The following is a 22,645-nucleotide window of genomic DNA, read 5'->3' as shown; positions in this document are numbered from 1 at the left end:
AATATACTACCATGTATTTAATATACTATATGAAATAGAAATTACTTCATTAGGAAATAGAAATTATTTTATACTTTTTGGTGCATTTCGAAGTCGGCGTATTTTTTTTCTTAAAATTATTTTATATCGTCTGACGTCATGTGACATTTAAACATTTCACTACACGAGTTTAAAATTATAATCGCTAATTTTCGAGATAAAATGCTTAATGGATATCAAGAAAACGTATTATTAAATCTTTGACAAACACAAAAAATTGTGTGTCGGAGCAGACATTTTGTGTGGTTTTAATAGAACACTAGTATATCTACTAAATATACCGATGATTATGAAAGAAGTCTGAAAATAAGAATTCTAAGAAATTATTCTTACATTATTTTTATAATATTGGTAAATTTTATATTGTTATGTTGCAGCAGAATTTTTCACCAATATTCGTAAACTCAATTCATTGTAAAGTTGATCGCTGCATTTGTAGAACAAAATTCAAATCAAATGAATTCTAATAATGATGTACTTAGTAAATAGTTCAATTGTTTACAAATTTTGACTTAAACCACTTTTATAATTAAATATAAGTGAATGTTTAACATAAATTTAAGCGGCTCTTTTCTTTGGTCCGACTGCGAATATATAGAGCTACAGAGATTTATTATTATTGCTTTATTATTACTCTGATAGATAATGAACTTTCGCCTTAAAAACCAATTATTATTTTACACAACATGCAATAAATCATAATTTGCTGAAGCTTACATTGAAATATCATTTTTGTATGTTACATATTCTTTATACATATTGAGATGTTTAAAAATTTACGCAACTATTCTGATATACATATATCTTTCTACAACTTTATAAGTTTTTTAATATGACTCACTTTTTGAATTCAAATTTCTTTATCTCTTATAGTTGGTAAATATGTTGAATAAGCAGCAGATGGAACCGTAGTCAAAGAAATCGAATTCTTCCTTCTTTCAACCCCTTTCACTTAGAAGATGAACATTTAAGACAACTTTACAAATTTGAAATAAATATATACATGTAATGCATAGAACATAGTTAACCAAATAGTAATGTGGAAATAATAACTTCAAAATGATTAATCAAATTTTTCAACTAGAAAATTTTAGAATTGCTACCTGCCAACGGCAAAAACATCCTTGAGTGTAAATCAGGTATTTGAAAGAAAAGATACGAAACGAAAGACTCTGAAATGAATGTGAAAGATTCGCATTTATAACTGCTATTAGAGAAAGGAAGAAAAGCAGTATGCGTAGACGTTGCGTAGCGGTGTTATATGCGGGGGTTGAGTTACGCCGCAATGTCGCGCGAGAGTAAAGGAAAAGAGGAGAAGAGAAAACGTATTAAAAGGATATAAGAGAACGGACCGCGACCGCAAACTGATTAAATGCGGTCTACACAGACTATATTACGATGCCACAGGACTCGGTACCGACTTCGTGTAAACTACACTGTATGTCTACTACATTTTCCTAAATATGATAACATATTGTTTGAAACGTATTCAAATCAATAAACAAACTCGAATCAAAATAGGGTTTCATGTAGCTGACGCATTTTGATCTTGGATAGGGGATAATTGCGAAAAAAATAAAACGCAAATACAGAATCAAATTTTTTAATTTGAGGTTACGTTTTTGAGAAAATCGAATTTAAATATTTTCTCGAACTTCAGTTCAAAGGATTTCGATATACAGGAATTTGTATCTCTATATTTTTAAATTTTCAAAGGTACATTTATACAAATATATTAACATTAAGGTATATTTATATGTATAAAGGTATATAAGACCTTATATATTGGTGAAAACCATTGATATAATTGTAAATATTGTTAGTCTCATCATTTTCTCTATTACTTTTGAGTTACCTCAACATCTATCAAATCGAGCTCCTAATTTTTTTATGATAATTCATATGACAAGTCACAAATACTGAGTTACTCGTATTCATGTCGAAACATTGTACTATTTTTATAGTTGTTATTGTACACAGGAAGGGATGAGTCATATATCATACAGCTTATTTTACAAAAACATGATTCATTTATTGTAAATTGAAAATATATAAACAATTTCATTAGCGTAATACATTTTAAGCAATATGATACCACATTTTGACGTTACATTAATATTCGGACATTTTATGAAAAATTAATATATAAAATGTAGAAAAATCACGATTTCAATATATTGTTACAAACCCTTTTTGTTTGATAACTTCATATAATCGTTTAGACATATCAAAAATAACTTTTTTCGAGTACTTTGAACAAACATAATGCTATTCTTCGTTCAGTGTTGTTCGTAATTCAATTTTTGAATTTATTGATATCTAAGAAATGAATTTATAGATTTTTAAAATCTATATATTTTCCATAGAGAGTTTAAAAATTCTGTTTGAACCCATTCCTACTAACAAAAACTATAGTAATCGAGAGTAGACGGATATGATTCTTGGGTTAGGTGCATGTAGCAGTAATGCTTCGGCCGCAGTAAATTATTGTAAAGATCGATATCTAAATCAGTGACATTCCGATAGGAGAGTTGTTTAAAGAGCAAAACAAGCTACTATGGAACACGGTTTTTTTGACCGACTTCGTTGACATAGAGGTCGTTATTGTAGAATTATTATGAGCGTAGAAGAAGGAATTTTGCAAAACATAGCGGAAGCGCCTGGCATCGAGTACAAGAAACCTGTCTTTACAGCGAAATATTCGTGATATATTGTTACTCACATGTCATGTGAGAATAAACTGCACTCTTATCACTTTAGGTAATGTTTGTACGTATAAGGTGAAGTGGGATAAGTGCAGACTAGTTTTTGTAAAGTTGGTACTTAAACGTAAGTATTTTCAGTCTGCTATGTAAATACTTAACGCTGTCGATATTGAATGCTTTGCACAATTACTACTATTTAATTAATATTAACTAGGACCTTAATTTTCCTTGTACATTTTGATTTTGATAGGAAATTGTTTAAAATGTCAACTACTCTGCACTTTCTCCGAAAATGGGGTAAGAGGGTAACTTGAAGTTAAATACTTTGAAACTTTATTTCATGTGCAATGGGGCAAGAGCAGAATTATTAACAAATCTGCTATAAAATGCTTTTTACTGCATTATGCAAGTACTCTATATTGCAAACAAGTACTCTTAGCTGAAATATAAAAGGGGATATAGTGAAACAAAACAAGGAAACAAACATACTAAATGGAGAAATTTCGCTCATGTTGTAATAAGAATAGCCTGTATACGCACTTGCCCCGTTTACGAACTTATCCCATTTCACCTTACACTGCAATTACACACTGCAGTTCTGTTTCACGAATGCAATTTCGTCGCTCACTGTTAGAGCAAGCGTCTAACGACACACGATTTTTGCTAAGAAATGTTTAATATTCATAACTATGAATGGATATTCGAAAACATCCCTAAAAGAATTATTATAGCATTTGAAACATGAAAATTATATAAAGAAATAGAAATGTAATAAGAAAAGTACAAATGTGGATGTAAAATGATGGACAAAATTTCCAATAGTTTCTAAGATAATAAAATTTCTGAATAGTAAGCACTTCTTTTTATCTTATGCTTTCGTTATTCAATTCATCTAAATCACTATAAAAATTATATTAAAGTTTGTTAATACGAACAAAGACCATTTAAAGACCATTTATGCTGAAGACTTCAATATTTTAAACTCCGAATATCTAAATTTCTGAACCTGCACATCCCACAGTTTTCAAATTTGCGAGTTTCTAATTTCCTATCTTGTAAGTTTACTATCTTATAATTTATACATTTTTAAATTTCCAAATTATTTAATTCCAAAGTTTACGTGCATTCAGGTTCCCAAATTGAAAATTTCCAAATTATCAAGTTGCTAAATTTTTAAATTCACAAATTCACAAATTCACAAATTCACAAATTCACAAATGCTCAAATTCACAAATCACAAATTCACAAATTCACAAATTCACAAATTCACAAAATCCCAAATTCACAAATTCACAAATTCACAAATTCACAAATTCACAAATTCACAAATTCACAAATTCACAAAGTCCCAAATTCACAAAATCTCAAATTCACAAAATCCCAAATTCACAAATTCACAAATTCACAAATTCACAAATTCACAAATTCACAAATTCACAAATTCACAAATTCACAAATTTACAAATTTACAAATTTACAAATTCACAAATTCACAAATTCACAAATTCACAAATTCACAAATTCACAAATTCACAAATTCACAAATTTACCAATTCTCAATTTCCCAATTCCTTAATTCCTAAATTCTCACTTCCTGAAAACTCAAATTTGTAAATTCCGGATGTTTAAGTTTCTAAATGTCCAACTTCCCAAATTTTACACTTTCCAAATTTTTAGTATTGTATTATCGAAGTTACAAATTTTCAAATTGTTTTTCTTCTTCCCTCCAAATGTTTAATTTCGTAAATGCTCCACTTTTTTAATTTCAATCTCCCATTTTTCAAATTCTCAAATTGTCGAATTTCTAAATTCTCAAATTTCAGAATTCTTCAGTTATGTAATTTATAAATTTTATAACTCTTAAACCAGAAAATTCCTCATTTTTTTAAGTTTTCATACATTCAAATCTTCAGATCTTCGAATCTTTAAATAGCCAAATTACAAAATTTTCAAATTTGTAAATAACTATGTTCCTGGTAAAGTATATTATTTAATAATTATTCTAATACAAAAGAGTAATGACTTAAAATGGTAATTATCAAAGCCACGAATACACAACAGCCGTCTTCGAAGTATTAAGATAAACTAATACTTCAAGCGCTTTGATTTGAAAATACAGCGTGTCCAAATAGGTTAGAACCCAACTTACGCTACGTATTATGTACTGTGGTTAAATGGATGAAAAGAGTTTATTTATACTGATGTCTGAAAATATTTCTTATACTAAATACCTCAAGTCAGTGCCGATGTTGTATAAAAACATTCGAAAATTACTCTCCTCGTACGGTTTTCTGTCAAATTAGTGATTGCGGAACTGTTTCAAATATTCCAACTGTATTGGAACTAATAATAAATGCATTTTGAAATTCCAAATGAATTTCACATAAATAATAACTGTTATTGACATTGAAATTGAAGTGCATATCCGATTCAGTACAAGGAATTGTAACACGAATTTTATCTTTAAATCTATGAAGGTTTATATTTTTTTTAATAAAATATTTTCAGACATAATTTTGTATGAACTTTATTCTAGTATGTAGCGTAAGTTTAATTGCTATCTTTTTGCACACCCTATATATTAGAAATAAAAATATAACATGTACGTATCAAACGATAAAAATTGATAATACGAAACCTTGTCAAAAATTCCATCTCAAAATAAATTGTATTTAATCCCGATATTTTAATCATGTAAATTCCTTCGAGTATCAAAACGATAAGTTAACTGTCTATCTGATTCTTTTTAACAGAAGATGTTCTCTAAACTTTGCGATAACAAATACGTGCCTTTCAGAAAAGCACATTAGATGGAAAAACAAAGTCTTAATGATACAATTTAATCATTTGAAAGCGATTAGTAGTAGGAACAGCGATATATTTTTGGATATTCGGTTCAATATAATCGGGTTCAATTTATCACTTTTGGATTATATTAAAATTATCAGTTTATATTACTCGGAACTTTACTTCGATTAAAAAATCATTTCTGATTTATTACGAAATATGAGAAGCTTGTGTAGTTTATAGTAGTGCAAATGGATGTGTAAAAAGGAAGAATATAGGGAATTATTAAGAGAAACTTACAATTTAATAATTTTTAAATTTTCACATTTTTAGATTTCTAAGTTCTTAAGTTTTTAGATTCCTAAATTTCTAAATACCCAAATTTCTGTATTCGTGAATACTTAAATTTTCAAATTTCTAAATTTCCGAATTTCAACATTTCAGAGTTTCTAAATTTCCGAATTTCAACATTTCAGAATTTCTAAATTTCCGAATTTCTAAATTTCTGAATTCTTAAATTACCGAACTCATAAATTTTTGAATTCCTAAGTTTCCGAATTCCAACATTTCCGAATTTCTAATTTTCGGAATTCCTAAACTTCCCAATTCCCATATTTCCGAATTTCTAAATTTCTGAATTCTTAAATTTCAAAATTCCTAAGTCTCTGAATTCTTAAATTACTGAACTCATAAATTTTTGAACTCCTAATTTCCCGAATTCCTGACTATCCCACTTTTAAAATTTCCGAGACTTTTAAATTCTCCAGTTTCTATATTTCCAAATTTCCAAATTTTGCAAAATCTGAGATTTAAAAAATTTCAAAATGTTCAAACTTCTCAAATGACCAAATTTCTTAATATCCAAATCTTAAAGCTTGAGAATTTCTAAATTTGAAACTTACCAAACATTAATTTAAAGATTCATTTTAAAGATTCAGATTTAATATAAAGATAATTTGAGGATTAGATTCAAATTAGACTCAAATGTTTGAATATCCATACTCCTATATTTTCTACTTCTATTTTCATATGTTTTCAAATATGTAAGTCTTGAAATTCCCAAGTTTTCAATTTTCTGAAATCATAATTCCCGAATTTTCAAAAGTAAAAATTTTCAGAATACAAAACTTTCATAATATAAACGTTATATAATAAATGTATACCGATAATAGATACTCATAAGTTATACTGTTACTATTCACTAATTGTTGGTAGTATAATCTATCTAGGCTACCGAATGTATAAGTTGGTAGAAATGTAATATGCGAATGTCTTTTATTTAATTCCTTCTTCTTGGTGTGTTCGGCTACCGGCGATGCATGCGCAATGTGCACCAGCGCGTCTTCAATTTATATCTATTAATTTATAGTAACATCCTTTCATATTAATAAACATTATATATTTAATATTAACAAGCGTTAAACTCTGTCACTAATAGACATAAGGAAATAAACAATTTTTTCTAATAATTCTAACAACAATTATTTTTTAAATTTAATTATTTTTCTATTCATAAAAATATCGTTTAAAAACATTGTATTTTTCTGTAATACATACTTATGAATGAAGTAATCAAAAGTCATAAAAAATTAAACGATAAATCTCTTTCTTTAAATCCGTGAACAAAAATCCAGTTTTAAAAGGAAAAATTCCTTGAGACCCGAACAAGTGTCGGAAACATTACAACATTCGGTTTCAAATTGTCCGATTCATTCAGTCAACAGCTTTTCTTAGTAAAAGGAAAACGAAAACGAAGTTTCTCGAGTTGCCAGTCGTCTCTGTTTCAACTGATAAGTAAGACAAAAGGTTCCATCGCATTGTTGAATGATTTACACCGTCGCAGGTCTCAGGTACTTCAGCCAGGTATTTTCGTGAATACGACCCAGCTGTACCGGCACTTGTCACCTTCGGTAATTAAGTGTGCACCCTGGTTCACCCTTATTCCCCGCTAAACTAAGCTTTCTGACCGTTTCTCTTCCGAGCCGACTTCCCGTTTTCACCAATAAACTAACTTCTTATTCTGTTCTTTCCGAGGCAACTTCGAAATGGTGTAACGTGTCGTTAGGTAGCCGAACACCAATGGGCTAGACAGTCGAGATAAAAAATCATGTCTCGTAACGATCAAACGTACCGATCTTCAGGGATGTGCAACTCTTTTTAAAGTTTTTCTCAGATTTCAGACCATTTGCAAGCAACAATAGTTATTTTCGTTCAACTCTTCGATTAGAAACACTATTTTGATCTGCTTCGATTTTATGCGTGAAATCAATTTAAATGTAAATGACAAATTATACTAAAAAGTTAGTCTAAATTATTTACAGAAGTTTTTACTAATTTTGTCATGTTTTGTGTCATTGTACTGACATTTTACCACCCGGATTTATGTAACGTATTAGTATACAATGTTATTTTAATTTACTGAAGTTTTGATTAATATTGTCGTACACGTTTTTTGTTATTGTATTGAAATACAATTGTATTTTACTATATGAGTTTACGTGACATATTAATATAAAAAGTCATATAAATACATAAGGTCTCAATGAGACACAAAAGTTTAACTATGTTCATTGAGCAACGTAGCAAACATAACAATAGTGTTTTATTTAAAGTAATATACAAGTTCTAGTTAGTGTTTTGTTTAAAGTAATATACAAGTTCTAGTAAAGTGTCTTTAATTATATGAAAAACGGCTTCCGTAACTCTCTATTTTAGTTCCAGTACAATTGGTAATAAATATAGCGATTTTAATAATGATTTTCTTTTTCTCATAACTATAATTAGGAAAACATGACGAAAGAGGCCATGCGTTGATTAACTTAGCCCAGAACGTAAAATAACCTAGCAGCACTACTACGACTTTGTAAATGTCTGAAAATTTTGTCGAATTTCCGTTCGTTACTTTCGTTAATGAATTATTTGGACTTATATGTATAATCATAATTTAGAGAAAACTAGAGAAAGATAAAAATATACGTTTTGAAAACATTGTGTTGGAAAGTTAGTATATACGGCCCTGAAAGGTGCCAAACTCTCTCATACAACCGTCCTCCGTCTTCCCGCTGAAAAATTAGGACATTTGAAGTGAGATTTGGCTACAACTTTATGTTAGAATTCTGACAAAGTACAAACGAAGAACCTTGAGTTGATTAATCTGTGAATTTATAAAATAGTCCTTTGTCGAACCTTTCAAAATTCGTTATCCTTCGCTGCATAATTTCATCAATTTGAAAAGAAAAAACATTTTTGAATTTCCAAAACTCATATCAATATGGTATAAAATAACAACGAATAATATGATTTTTATGTTGAAAATATATTTAAAAAAAAATTACATGTAGCTTAAAAGCAAAACCCGAAATTTTTAATGCAGACAAATTGATTTCTGTTTGTCAAAATACAATTTCATAAAGTTGGAAAAATGTGTTATAACTCTATTGTAGAACTTATTATTATCCATATGTTACAATATATACATTCAATTTAAATATATAAGCATGTACTTTTAAATATATCACAACCATTTTTAACTATGTAAATGTTTAACATTTCAATATATAATGACAATGTCAAAAAAAATATAGGTGAGTTAATATAATACTTAAAAATATATCACATATTCAATCTATGATTTGAACCTGATTAATGTACGTATCATATCACATTATACTTCAAATATTTTTTAAAATTGAAGATAAACGAAACACGTGCATCCATGTCCAGTGCAATATTAGTACAAAGTACCATGAATGCAATCATTAAAGCTCGAAAATCTTATTAATGAAAGTTCCATTGAACATCAATCATATTAGCAAATACAATATTACAAAGTATTCAATTTATTTCTTTCATTTCTGCCTTTGCATGGTCTTGAACGTTATAGTTATGCACATGAATGAATTCATCTTGATATTATCTTAATATTTGAATCCCGTATACAATTGGAGTTGTAAGCATACAAGTATAAAATCATAATTTTACAATCATGTCTCTAACTAATGAAGGTAAACATATTTTAGGAATATTAATAATTACATTTACTTATTTATAATATTGACCTTGTCGTTTTGTTGTCAACAAATTTCCTTACAAATACTTAAAAAATATTTGTATCAAATTTCTCAAAAAAATGAGGCCACATAACAATTATTCTGCATTTTTATTTTATTTCTGTTTGTAGATTCATCTTCTTTTCAGTTATATCAGCATTTCGGAATCACCCTGTATATTTCGACGTAAGCACACACGAAATGCTCGGTCGCTCGCACAATGTAATTCTTCATCACTAGCAACGTAGCGGCAAACTTCGCGTGGCGTAATCAGACAACATTCTGTGAGACATTCTGTCGATCGCACACGTCGTTCATAATCGAGATTCGATTGATAATTAATTATCTCGTTGTTGAGTTCTGTGATCGTTAGCGTGAGACAGGTATACGCATGTTAGTCTGCGTCTTATTCTCGCCCGCACGAGACGAGCCGATTCACTGTCCACTCTATTTCCTTCCTTGTTCCTCTTCTTTTTCTTCTTCGTTTTCTCATGAATCGTCGAGTCGAATATCCGTCGTGAGAATGGTGCAACTTTAACATTTATCGAAATATATTAAAATAACTGTGCCGTTGACTCGATTGAGAAAACAAACCTCGACTGGCTTTTGATTGCGTAACATCGGCGGCGTCATCTTCGGTATGGTTGAGTCAATACGACGAAGAAAACGGTCTATAGGTGTGTACCGTAATTTATATTACTTGACCGTCAATCGCCGGTGCAAAATAAGAATAATAAGCATCGACGGAATTGATGGAAAAAGAAAAAATTCAAACAAGGAGGAATACGAAATGCACGTTGCTACCGCTGTTTTTCTTGTTCGTTCGCGAATCACTTCGTTCGATTAACAATTTAATCTTTTTTTATACGCACATCGGAAAGCGATTGTAGTTATAAAATCGGACAAGATTGTGTTAAATATAGTCTTTTCAATATCCATGAATTTTATGAATCATTTAAAAAAACGCAGGGTTTGGTCCAAAAGTTGTAAAATTTCAGTCATAAACGAATCACCATTGTACAGGCCATACTACAAATTATAAATTGCTGAAACCTGTGTCGAAATATCATTTTTGTATGTTGCATGACTCGTTCGATTGAGAAATTTCAAAATTTATGTAGCTGGAATGATACAAATTTTTTGCAGTTAAACGGGTTTGTTAATATGATTCATCGTTTCAATTGTTGTATTTTATTTCTTATGATACATCGGAAGAAAGAAACAGAAAATTTTGTAGAAAGAGACGATTTAAACCCTATAGAAACAATTCATGTTGAAGAAAAATCCTTGCACAACTTGATGTTCTTTACAATTTCATAAAGCTTCATAAAAATTATAATTTTGTATTGACTGACAAGTCTTCCACAAAAGTTTAACAGGAATTTTATAAAATTGCTAGTATTACATGTATAATGTTAGCATTTAAAGTTATACTAATTAAATAGTAAATAAGAAGATTGTCATCTTAATGTAACAATAGACACTAATAACAGCTATAGAATAAAAAAGTTTGCAATTTTTTAGGACAAATCGCGTTTATACCAACTGTTTATTAATTGGATTTTGTTTTTTTGTACTTATTCCAGCAAATTAATTCTTCTCGCTAAAAAAAATGTCAGCAGTCTATTATTATTGACCCTGTCCATAATACAGCTCAAGCAGCCGACAGATTAGTGACGCGTGCGTTCGATTATCAGTGCGACTAAACTTGGATTAACATATTGAAGGACATTATATTCAAAAAACAAAATCATCTTTCCAAACGCGTTTAATCTTCCTGTATCGTTCGAGTCAAATTGAGTCAGAATGGAAATTCGGACATTTAATAATTCTTTAGTAAAACGTTATATTTATGTAAGATGTACTGACTATTATTAATATTATTAGAAAAAGTATTTATCGTGTGGAATATAATTTGACTCTATTTTCTGTGACATATGCAAATTGTATAATACATACAGGGTGTATAAAAAACGTCGGAACCCTTGAATATTTCGAAAAATATAAGTTCTATCAAAAAATGTTTCAGACAAAAGTTGTAGGGTTTAAAAAGTTCTATTTACTGGCAATATCATTTTGACCTTGAAGAGTCACTGGAAGGTCACGTGAAGGTCACTTCAATTTTTTTAAATGGAACACCCTATATATTTTTGCATATTCTTGTAGCTTACCTCGAAAGCTTTCTAAAACACTATGATAAAGTATTTTTTGATTAAAAACTTTTTGAGTTATTAAGGTTTGAAAGTTCCAATATTTTGACAAATTACAAAATATCTTACAAAATATTCATTTTTCAATAATCTTACTCTAATACTTTTATGCACAGAATAATGAGATAAATTGACTGGCGTAAAGAAAATTAATTAATTAATTATTAAAAATTTATTTACTTTTTTTCTTTAAACAATTGTGTATTTTCTTTACGCCAGTCAATTTATCTCATTATTCTGTGCATAAAAGTATTAGGGTAAAATTATTGAAAAATGAATATTTTGTAAGATATTTTGTAATTTGTCAAAATATTGGAACTTTCAAACCTTAATAACTCAAAAAGTTTTTAATCAAAAATTAGTTTATCATAGTGTTTTAGAAAGCTCTCGAGGTAAGCTACAAGAATATGCAAAAATATATAGGGTGTTCCATTTAAAAAAATTGAAGTGACCTTCACGTGACCTTCCAGTGACTCTTCAAGGTCAAAATGATATTGCCAGTAAATAGAACTTTTTAAACCCTACAACTTTTGTCTGAAACATTTTTTGATAAAACTTATATTTTTCGAAATATTCAAGGGTTCCGACCTATTTTATACACCCTGTATGTCAGAAAAATTTAAATGTACTAGGGTTAAAAACATTTTGCAGCACAGATGTACACATGTACAGAATGGGTTACATAACTGAGCACTAATAATCCGTCTATTTGTAAAAGTAGAAAAACATGTTTTGGTAGGAAATTATTGTACATTAGAGCATATTTTTATATACCTATAAATAAATTTTGTGTATATTGTGTAAAAAAATCAAAAACACTAAGAATTTGTCAAATGTTTACAATTTTTATGTGAAATTTCTTACTATTTAATTTAAAATAATTCTGAAATTGTTAATTTTCTTAACATTTTATTGTAATGCTTACCTACACATATTCGTTCAAAGGATCTCCAAACAGATGGAGTGTTGATAAATTTTCTGATTCAACAAATAATAATATAAATATTTCTATTTTTAATAATTTACTTATGAATAATTCTGTTGATTACTGAATTAAAGATATTTTAATATAATTGAAAATTTCGATAAAATGTTCAATAAATTATTGTTATCTATAAATAAAGGATGAACAAGTATTCAGAAATTATTTTCAACCAGTATTCAAAACGACGCCATATTGGAGCATGTATCACTTCTACTTGAGATGTAATTTCCATGAGATGCTACATTACAGTAGTAAAAAATAGTGTAAAATTAATGTAAAATATATTTATAATCATAATAAGAGCAAAATGAAATTGGTAGATAAAGAAATACCTTAATATTAGATCATTGATGATATCAAATATAAACAAGAACATTGCAATGTATTACAGATATATTAGCATTATATAGATTTATAGTTTACGACGTGCGTAGAAAGAAGTTAAAATGGGACTATTAACTACTATGATCTGGATATTTCAAGATTTATTAGATTTATTTTCATAATGTTCCAACATACATTTAATCTATCATAAACTATTTATACGAAATAGATTTTGGCCTCCGGGAAATTTGAATACCTTATACAAACTTTTAACAGTTTCATAGAAAATCTTCGTAAATGATCACTGCAATGATATTTTAACAATGATATATTTACAGAAACAATTACAATATATCGCAGTGGTTAATAAAAGAGTCATAATAGCTGACTGCTTTAAAACTTAAAGATACCAGCATCAGATGATCATTAATAAAAAAATGACTATTTACAAACGATCACATCCATGTCCCAATCTGGGATCATTTACTTTGCACACGTAACTATTTCTTACATTCCTCATATCAGAATTTTTTTTTTCGATCGTTTTACGAAAATCAAACAATTCCTATTTGAAACGTCGACCGTCACATTCATGCAACTGATAATTTTATGAGGTATTATTTTTATTTTCAACAATATTGACAAACATTTTCATAACACTTTTTTATATTTATTATTCAAAATTTCAAGTAGTTAATACGGTATAGTAGTCCTGTATAGCTTGAGTTCTTGCAGCGCAAGTTCCTATAATAGGCCAAAGATATTTCGGCAATTGTTTTCATATTACGTGATTTTTCGTACAAGAATCACCTTATCTCAGAATAAAATCTTTGTTACATTGTTTTCTACATTGTATAAACTTGTATAATTATACTTCTATGAAATTTCAATTAAATAAAAGATTTTATACTTACACTAATAATATGAGTTTTTTAACCACTTGCATATATATGTGATTTATTTTCAAAATACTGCCCTACTTGATAAAAAAATAAAAAATAAATGATTCATGTTCTATGAAAAAAATTCCCGTACCGTTCGATCTCCTATAACGCGAATTTCTATAGTCCGTAACTTATTAACCGCCTTGTACGGAGCTCTTCTGTATTTTCCATCTGAGTGAACGAATGAGTAGAACATATTCTTAATACTATAGATATATTATTAGACGTACTTAATATATATAATCGTAATACATGATATATATTATTAAAATATATTTAATATATACATTAATAATAATATAGGTAGATACTCTCAAGATACACTTGAGATGTATATATATTATTAATACTATAGGAATATTATTAAGATACAATGAACGTGTACATTATTAAGATATACTTAACCCATTAGGAATTTAGGAGGTACATTATTAACACGTCAAAAGTACCGGTACTACATTATTAAGATACATAATTAAGATTAGTATATTATCAAACTAAGTTCGTGTAAGAACTTAAACGATATTCACACATGCATGATGCAGTCGTCAAAATGTTGATAACACTAAAAATATAGTCAAAAGCCACACTAAAATTCCAGTAGTGTTAGCGGAACCATACAGCAGTCAAAAAATTGTAGTTCATTTTCTCGTAAACCGTGAATAAACTAGTTTCTATATCGTCGATATCAGGCATCGTAAATTCGATCCATTTTGCAAGTTTTCCACGCGAAAAACCAATCGACGTTCATACGGTCGGTTGGGCGTTAATGAGTTAAGCGAGAGCGAATGTTGCAAAAAGGGGTAAGAAGATAGAAAGAGAGAGGAGGGGGTTAGTAAGTAAGGAGCGGGGTTAAGTAAGAACGATGGAGGGGCAGCCTCGTGTACGCAACGAGTGGAGGGGTGGTACGAAAAGGGGTGGGGGTACGGTCTAGGCAAGCAACGGCAGCAGGGCAGCGGCCAGGTAAGCGAGAAGCGAACACTAGTGGGGCTGACTCGCGCGCCTCCGAGCCTCCGGGTCTCTCGCAACCAGTGGTTGTATATCGTCGTTCCTACGCTCGTGTTGTTGCGCTGCCGCCTTCGCAGTTACGTCGTAGTTGTTCGGTGACAACTCGCCATAGCGCATCGCAACACGTCCCGTTGTCAATGGTCCAACGTGCCGTCGCGACAACCATCGGCTAGCCCTTTTATGCGCGTCGAATCGACGGGATAGTTTTTGCGGACTACAGGTTGACCGAGTGCACCTCGACAACGCGAGTGTAACGCAACTTCCCTGTTGCCTTTTCTTTTTACGTTCACCCTCGTGACATGCCACTTTGGCCGAGCGCCAAGGAACCCCGGCAACGGATCGGAGCGAAGATGTTGGCGGCAGTCCAAGTGCACCCAGTGGTTTCGTGCTGCTACCTGAGCTGTCCTGTTGTTTACACTATCACCGTTCAACATTCGATCGCGTGCCACAACCGGCAGCTAGTGCATTGAAGGGGTGAACGATCGTGCCAACAGTGCCCGATGCGAATGAGGAGTTTCTTTCGTTACTTACGTGCTCGTTCGCTTGATCCGGTGGTGCTCGCGACCCTAGTGTTTACGTCTACCAGTACGTGGGGTGCACGAACGGTTTACCTTCCCTCCTTTCCTCTTTGGTTTCTTGTGAATTGTTCGATCAATCGGTCTATGTGACGTGTCAAAGTATAAATATATTGCGATCTCGATCGATTTGACACAGTACATTGTCCGATCGAAGCGACAAACAGTGTCGGTGTGATTGAAATTGTGGAGTGCGGAGGGAAATCGCAAGATCAAGAAGCCGCTAGATGCAAGGATTTTAAAAAGTAGCTCCGGAAAGCCAGCCCGACGCAATGCGTCGACGCTGCTGACGCAACGCGCCTGGATGCGTCTCACTTTAAGCACGTGAGTGTTGTTTTATTTCATTTTGAGCACCGTTCGAATAAATTGATTAGAAAGGCTCGTGTACCGCTCGAGATTTTTTCTTTTCAATCAGTTTTTGTTGTGCGAAGCCAGTCGAAAATGGTTCGAAGAGGATCGGCTAAAAGAACGATCTCGGCATCTCCGCCACGATATTCGGACACTTGAATGTTTTCTATCCGTGCCTCGTGATTCACACGTGTGCGCATTCAGTTTGGTTCGTTTTGAAATCGAAATCGAATCCGTGGTTGTTTGTTGACCGCGATGCGGTAGCAAGTGTCCGCTGTTGGTGGTTAGTGGTCGCGAGTACGCACGCGACAACCGGTGGTGAATGATCCTGACTACGGGCTGATTAAAGTTTTCGTATACGAATACTGGGATGACGTCCGCTTCGGATTACGCGTTCTCTTCACGATCTCGTCAATCTACATCGCCTAACGCGGAACCAAATGTAAGTGTCCTATCTCGTACATATACAGCAGGTTGAAACGCAAAAAAGTGATTCACCTGCCGGAGAAAACAATTTGATGAAGTTAACACTGCTGTCGATAAGTACTGGACACATAAAATATTGCTCCGAAAATCACAAACTTCAACTCTTCTGTTCGAAGCATATACTTTGAGTGATTCGTCGATTTTCTTTCATTTTTACTCGTTGGGATAATTTTTTCTCTTCATTTCGATCTATTTCTTCGACGGTGCATTTCTTCGACGCATCTCTGACGTGTGCCTTGAAGAAGTTATCTCTTTGGTTCTGTTACTTGGAGTACAGTAATTTTGCAGCTAATTCACGTACTCTTTCTGTGATCGAGTTCGTTGATCGTTTGTAAACGATTGTCTTCCGTATTTGTTATTTTTCTTTATGATCTAATCAGTTGTGAAATAAATAGGAATAGCAAATTTTCTTGAAACATAACCGATCGTACACTTGGAAATTTTTATCTTGTCAGTAATTTTTTTAATGAACTCTTTCTGTACTACAGTATAAAACATCATTTTTCGTATAATTTGTAATTAATATTTCTTTCTTATGAGTAACCGTCATGATCTGTCAATTATAAGTTGGAAATGAATCTATTTACCACAATATCTTAATAAACCTAATGTGAGAAAAAAATAATAAATAAGGTCCTCAGTATAAAAGCAATGCACGAGTAGTGAGAATTAACTCAATTCTAGAATAAGCCTGAATATGGTCCAAATAATGGTCGAAAATAAAAAATAACATGAGCTTATAATTATATGGTTGGAAAAGATTAGAAGTTAAATCGTATTCAAGTGAAAACCAATCATATAGTGTATGTGAAGCTCGTGAAATGTAAAACACGATTTACATCTTAAATTAATTCATCCACCTAATTTATCCATTGATAAAGAAACAATTAGAAATGAGGGTGTGTAATATAAAATAATAGAAATATCAGCATTTAGCAATTTAAACAAATTATTAAATAATAAATAAAAGTTGCAAGTATCCTAATACTTATTGACGGCAGTGAGGACTAGTTCTGAAATAAAAGTATGATGGAGAGAAGTGTCATCGAAAAGAAAAGGTGTTATGTAGTGAAAAGTAAAAAAACAAAATTAAGTGACCATAAAAATAAAGAGTAATAACCTGCAACCGAATAGACTGTATTATTCTTGTAAGTTTTTTATTAACATAATTTTTTTATTTAGAGAAGAATTGTAGAATAAATATATTTACATTTTTCCAGAAGTGACTGAAATGATAGCTTCACGTACATCCTCAACATTCGTATTATGAAAAACGTATAACTCGAAAAAGTTATTATTGTGCTTGTTTGAATATTTATTATTGATTGATAATATTAATGACTCGAATTTCAGAGATAAAATTGGAGGTTCATTAACATTTCGACCATTTATTTCGGATCTGTTGAGGTTCTTGTTAGATTACATTCTAAAAGAATATTATACATTTTTAAGTTGCAATATATATGAATAAAATAATTTCTAATTACATAATATAGTTTAAAGACATGTAAGCTATCCACTCAATAATATTAAAAATATTTTGTTTTTAAAATATAGAAATATATGTAGCGTATATGCAGCATATATTTTTTACTTCACAATAGACTTATTATTTTATATTACGTTTGTATTACTATAATATATAATAATGTAAACATATTACATTATGATACTGATGATTTGACGCTAATATACGAAGAGTTTCATCGTTATCGAAGCGACGCACTGAAAACGTGTTGCTATCGAAAAATAAAAACTGCGTTCATCAATAGCCAATACTTTCGTTGTAGATGTCTGAGACATAAGAAAATACCGATTTTTATATGCATCTTTTAATTCCTCTTCAGCATCCGTCATAAAGAATACAAAAAATATAGGAATATGGTTACTTTTTATGAGCAAAAATAACACTAATGCTCTTCTGAACGATAATTTTAAGATTATGTCTTGTTAAAGTGTCATTTCACTATCGCTTATCTGCATTTTTAATGTTCCATTTATCTGTTAAGACACATAATAAACAAGCAATCGCTTAGCACGAAAATTTGTAGAAATTCTTCTAGGACAAAGATATTCTATCATACGAATTTCCACCAATTAATTCTTTCACCATAAAATGTACTAAAACATCAACACTGTTTGTTCTCTTTTTCAACTGAATTGGATTTGATAACTTCGTTTTAGAGACGAATGAAAAAGTATGACAAACTAAACAGTTTATTCTACAGTATTTTTGCTCGTAGAAACATAAAGCGGGAAGAAACTCAGTCGGGTTATGGGTAGTTGGATAACGGTATTTCAGCTGGCAGGGGGTGAAGTGTTAGAAACCAGTGATACAAACTGTAGAAAAAGACGTCTAGATGGAATTAATATTACTCGAGAAAGTCGCATTATGTAAAACTGTAATTTATACTAGGAGTTGTTTATACTGCTTGGAATATTCTCAATCGTTTATTGGATTAAACTTACCAAGAACATCGTCACCGTGGTCCAAAATGTCTTTATGGACGTTTTACATTTTACACTTTAATTACACAGATATAAAACAGTGAACACAAACTTAAAAAGAAAACGATCTTTAAGATATAAGCAAAGTTTAAATAATAAAATGAAATAAAATTAATTTTTATTGACCAAGTTATTACTTTTGAATAATACTCTACATAACCTTCAATATCTTCAGTAATTTTGTTAAGAATCCTCTCTGTATTAATAAATTACTTTAAGGTAATGAAACAAATCACATATTGTTTTGGTTCATAAAGTTTTGGAATATTTGACATCCACTTCGACATTTACTCCTATATTCTGTATGGATTCGTTCGAAATTTGTAAATATCACGAAAGTCGCTCCACGTGATCCTCATGAATGATTATTTTTGTAAATACTGCTTTAAAAAATATTTTAGCTTTTTATATAAAAACTAATTTTTTTATTTTTGATTAAAAATTGAAGTTTTTTTCACGTATTCTGAAGATTAAAATATTTTATTTTCTCTTGTTTATGTTTAGCAACGTTTTATTTTTGCCTATTAAAAAATCGGTTTGAAATTTGGTTGCATGATTACTTAAATCGAAATCAATTATGAATGTAGTATCCTTTAATATCTAAGGAACCGTTGTATTTTTATTTGAGAATTTTTGATTGATGCGTAACTTTGTGTCGCTTTCTTAATCCATTAAAATGATTTATTCTTTCCAGAAAAATGTAAACAGTCAATCAATCATATCCTTCTCCATTGTTTATGACTTCTGATTAATTATTCGATTTCTGGATTTCCCTGCGAAAATTCGTGTAGCACAAAGTTCTCGTGGATTATTTAGACAAATTAGACAAAATAGAATCAAGAAAATCCTCATAGATTATTAGAAAAAATATCAGGAAGAATAATATTCCTAAAAGAAATGTTGCAATTGTTTCAAATTTTATTATTATAAAAGAATAAGAATATTTAGTTTTTCTTCTACTCTATTCTCAATCATGTATGAATAACCAATCAGTTAACCAATCAGTTTCAATAACTATTTCAAATCATGATAGGTAGTCTCAGCACAATTAATAGCTTATAACTTCATCTATTTTAAAAAACTTCATCAACTAATAAATGTTTACATGTAATTATTATTATTAGTATTAAAGACAATAAGTCGACATATACAGTATTGCTCTTAAATAACGGAATCTTTTATTGAATCCTTATTATTGTAACGTAAAGTGAAAAATTGTAAGCGTTATGTAAAATCGTTCATTGGTTGATTTATTTGACTGTCTCTCGAAACGAAGACTGAGAAGTTTGTTGCGTCCGAAATTTTGTTCCATAAAATGGTTACCTAATAATTCTTTCTTGTACAATTATCTTCTTGTTCGAATAAATACGCCAGTGTGAGACGCTTACGTTGTATACGAATCTTGGATCCTCTATCGGAGAAAGATGATGGGATTCCGTCACTTAGGTGATTATCGAAAGCAATGGATTGTCAGTTGGAAAATCAGACGATACGTCGATGATAAGCCGACATATTTTAGATAAGCGAAACGCGCAATTAAAATGCTTTCTGAATGAATCCCTTTCGATCAAGCAACGATCAAGCATGGGCCGTCTTCATCTCACGCTTGTTACCATTTTGCTTCTGTTTTCCTTTGCTTTCTTTCTATCTTTTGCATTGTCCTTTATGTTACCCTGATTGATCAATTGGTAAATTCCATTTTCCTTTTTCTTCTGATAATAAATCAAGGTCACAATTGTATCTTTGTATGCGATGTCAAAAATCAGTTTTCAGAAATTTATATCTTAACGTTGTAGAATTATTCTATATACCTAAAAAATAAAATGAATAAAATCATATCAATAAATGTTGATATAAATTTATAGGAGATGTTAGCAGTTGCATTACTATAATAGAAGTTATGAATTAAATTAATTGGTAAAATTACATAATAATTTTCATTATAACCTTCTCATGTGTTTTTTTTGTATAAATATAAACAACGTTTTATTTTAATATTGCTTTCATTATTTATTTATTATTCTTATGCGATTTATAAGGGAAACTGAATGTACGTTTATATTGTATGACACGTGCAGGTTTGTGTTCGAATTCATATCGATTTCGAGATTCTTTATGGCCATTTTGACCCTAATCGCCTATAAAGATTTAATACAATAATAAAATAGAAATTCAATGAGGTGTGAAAACGTTGTCAACGTTTATTCGAGATTAGTTGTGCCGAAATTCTTCTAATTGCTGATAATTTTATTTATATCTTTCTTGGAAGGTACTAACTTGTCTTTATTATTATAATTGTAAGAATTTGATCACGAAGGCTGATGAACTTTACGGTGATAAATGATACTTGGTTTCGTAAACATTTGCGCACGAAAGATAAGAATAAAACGTTTAAACGCTAAATCTTTTTAGATTTTCCCGAAGAAAACTTCGTTGTTTAAGAGTTTGTTTCCGCTGTACGGATTTGCTTACTATCTGCCGTATAATTATTCGTTAAAGTACGTGATACAATTTTAAAGTAATCAAAATTCCAATTGCTTTTGAGTACTTTCATTATGCCTTTTAAGATTTTATAATCCATTAACAAGACTTAATTATACAGAGTATCTAAATTTTTGATAAGGCATTTTTTAATTAATTTAACAGATAATATATCTAAAATTTGGTATAACAATGGACAGCATTTAATTGTTATTGGAACTGAAGTTATATTTATTTTTATGTGGTACAGACTTTCTAAGATTGAGATAAAATATTTTAAATGAATTTATTATAAAATATATTTGAATACCTGTATAATATTTACTAAGCTAAATTAGTAAATCAGTGCCATTGATATAATTGCAGGATATGTTAAATTGTTATTAAAATTGAAGCTGCACTTATTTCTGAATTCGACTATGCTTTTTAAAAAATAGATCACTCTAATAGTTTTTGAAAATATGTTATGAAAAACATCTGAATTGTTAAAATATTCATTGAATTAACTTAAAAGTTTAATTCCACCTACTACGTTGGAAAGATAACTGATATCGTTTTTCGCAATGACTGAAATGAATTTTATCATTGAAAATCATTCAGTTTTTAAAATGTTCGACAAATTTTGAATCAAATTATCTTTTGGCTATCATGGAATATAAACGCCTTTCACGTTTCGCTGATCTTCACTACAGTTTCTAATGTTGGGTGGTCAACTGTTATTTTTACACATATTGAACACATGTTTTGATAAGGCAATCAGTCGCCACCTCGTGTATGTTGTTGATAACAAACCGGTCAATCACATTTGTCTCCAATTAAATGATTCTACTAACAAATTACGTTTTCAATAAGAGAATTAAATTAATGGTACGATTAACCCTGCGAGTACTGATAGTTGGACGATTTCGTTATAATCGATAAATAGGTTAATATAAATCTTTCAATATCTCTTCCTAGTTTTTTAACACTTAAAAAAGGTATTTTTTGATGACAAATGATTGTTGTATAACAACTGATATTTTTAACTATAAAGATCAACTTTTTTCGAGAACATAAAGATATAAATACAGATTACAATTAGAATAAATTAAACACTATTCTGTATAATACATAAAATGATTGCTGAACAGGGCACTTAAATATCTCTGTTATTTGTAGAAATATGAAGAATGTTTTCCGTAAATGTTAAAATGAAA

The 22,645-nt window shown here is 30.2% G+C and overlaps 1 protein-coding gene across 3 annotated transcripts in view; it reads left to right on the top strand.

Annotated features, from left to right (window-relative positions):
• The first annotated feature begins 15,011 nt into the window (after window positions 1-15,011).
• The window catches only part of LOC100880389 (fibroblast growth factor 8b), a 144,037-nt gene continuing 136,403 nt past the window's right edge, over window positions 15,012-22,645 (top strand). For 2 of the 3 annotated variants that reach the window (XM_076535257.1, XM_012291196.2), the window contains exon 1: window positions 15,012-16,416. In XM_076535257.1, the coding sequence (XP_076391372.1) occupies window positions 16,345-16,416 (72 nt within the window). In that variant the 5' untranslated portion in view covers window positions 15,012-16,344. The remainder of the gene's footprint in view (window positions 16,417-22,645) is intronic. The other variant, XM_012291195.2, reaches the window with a different exon arrangement.

The sequence above is a fragment of the Megachile rotundata genome, chromosome 9, assembly GCF_050947335.1.
Source record: "Megachile rotundata isolate GNS110a chromosome 9, iyMegRotu1, whole genome shotgun sequence".
Taxonomy (NCBI): Eukaryota; Metazoa; Arthropoda; class Insecta; order Hymenoptera; family Megachilidae; genus Megachile; species Megachile rotundata.
This window is presented reverse-complemented; position numbering and strand designations above follow the sequence as displayed.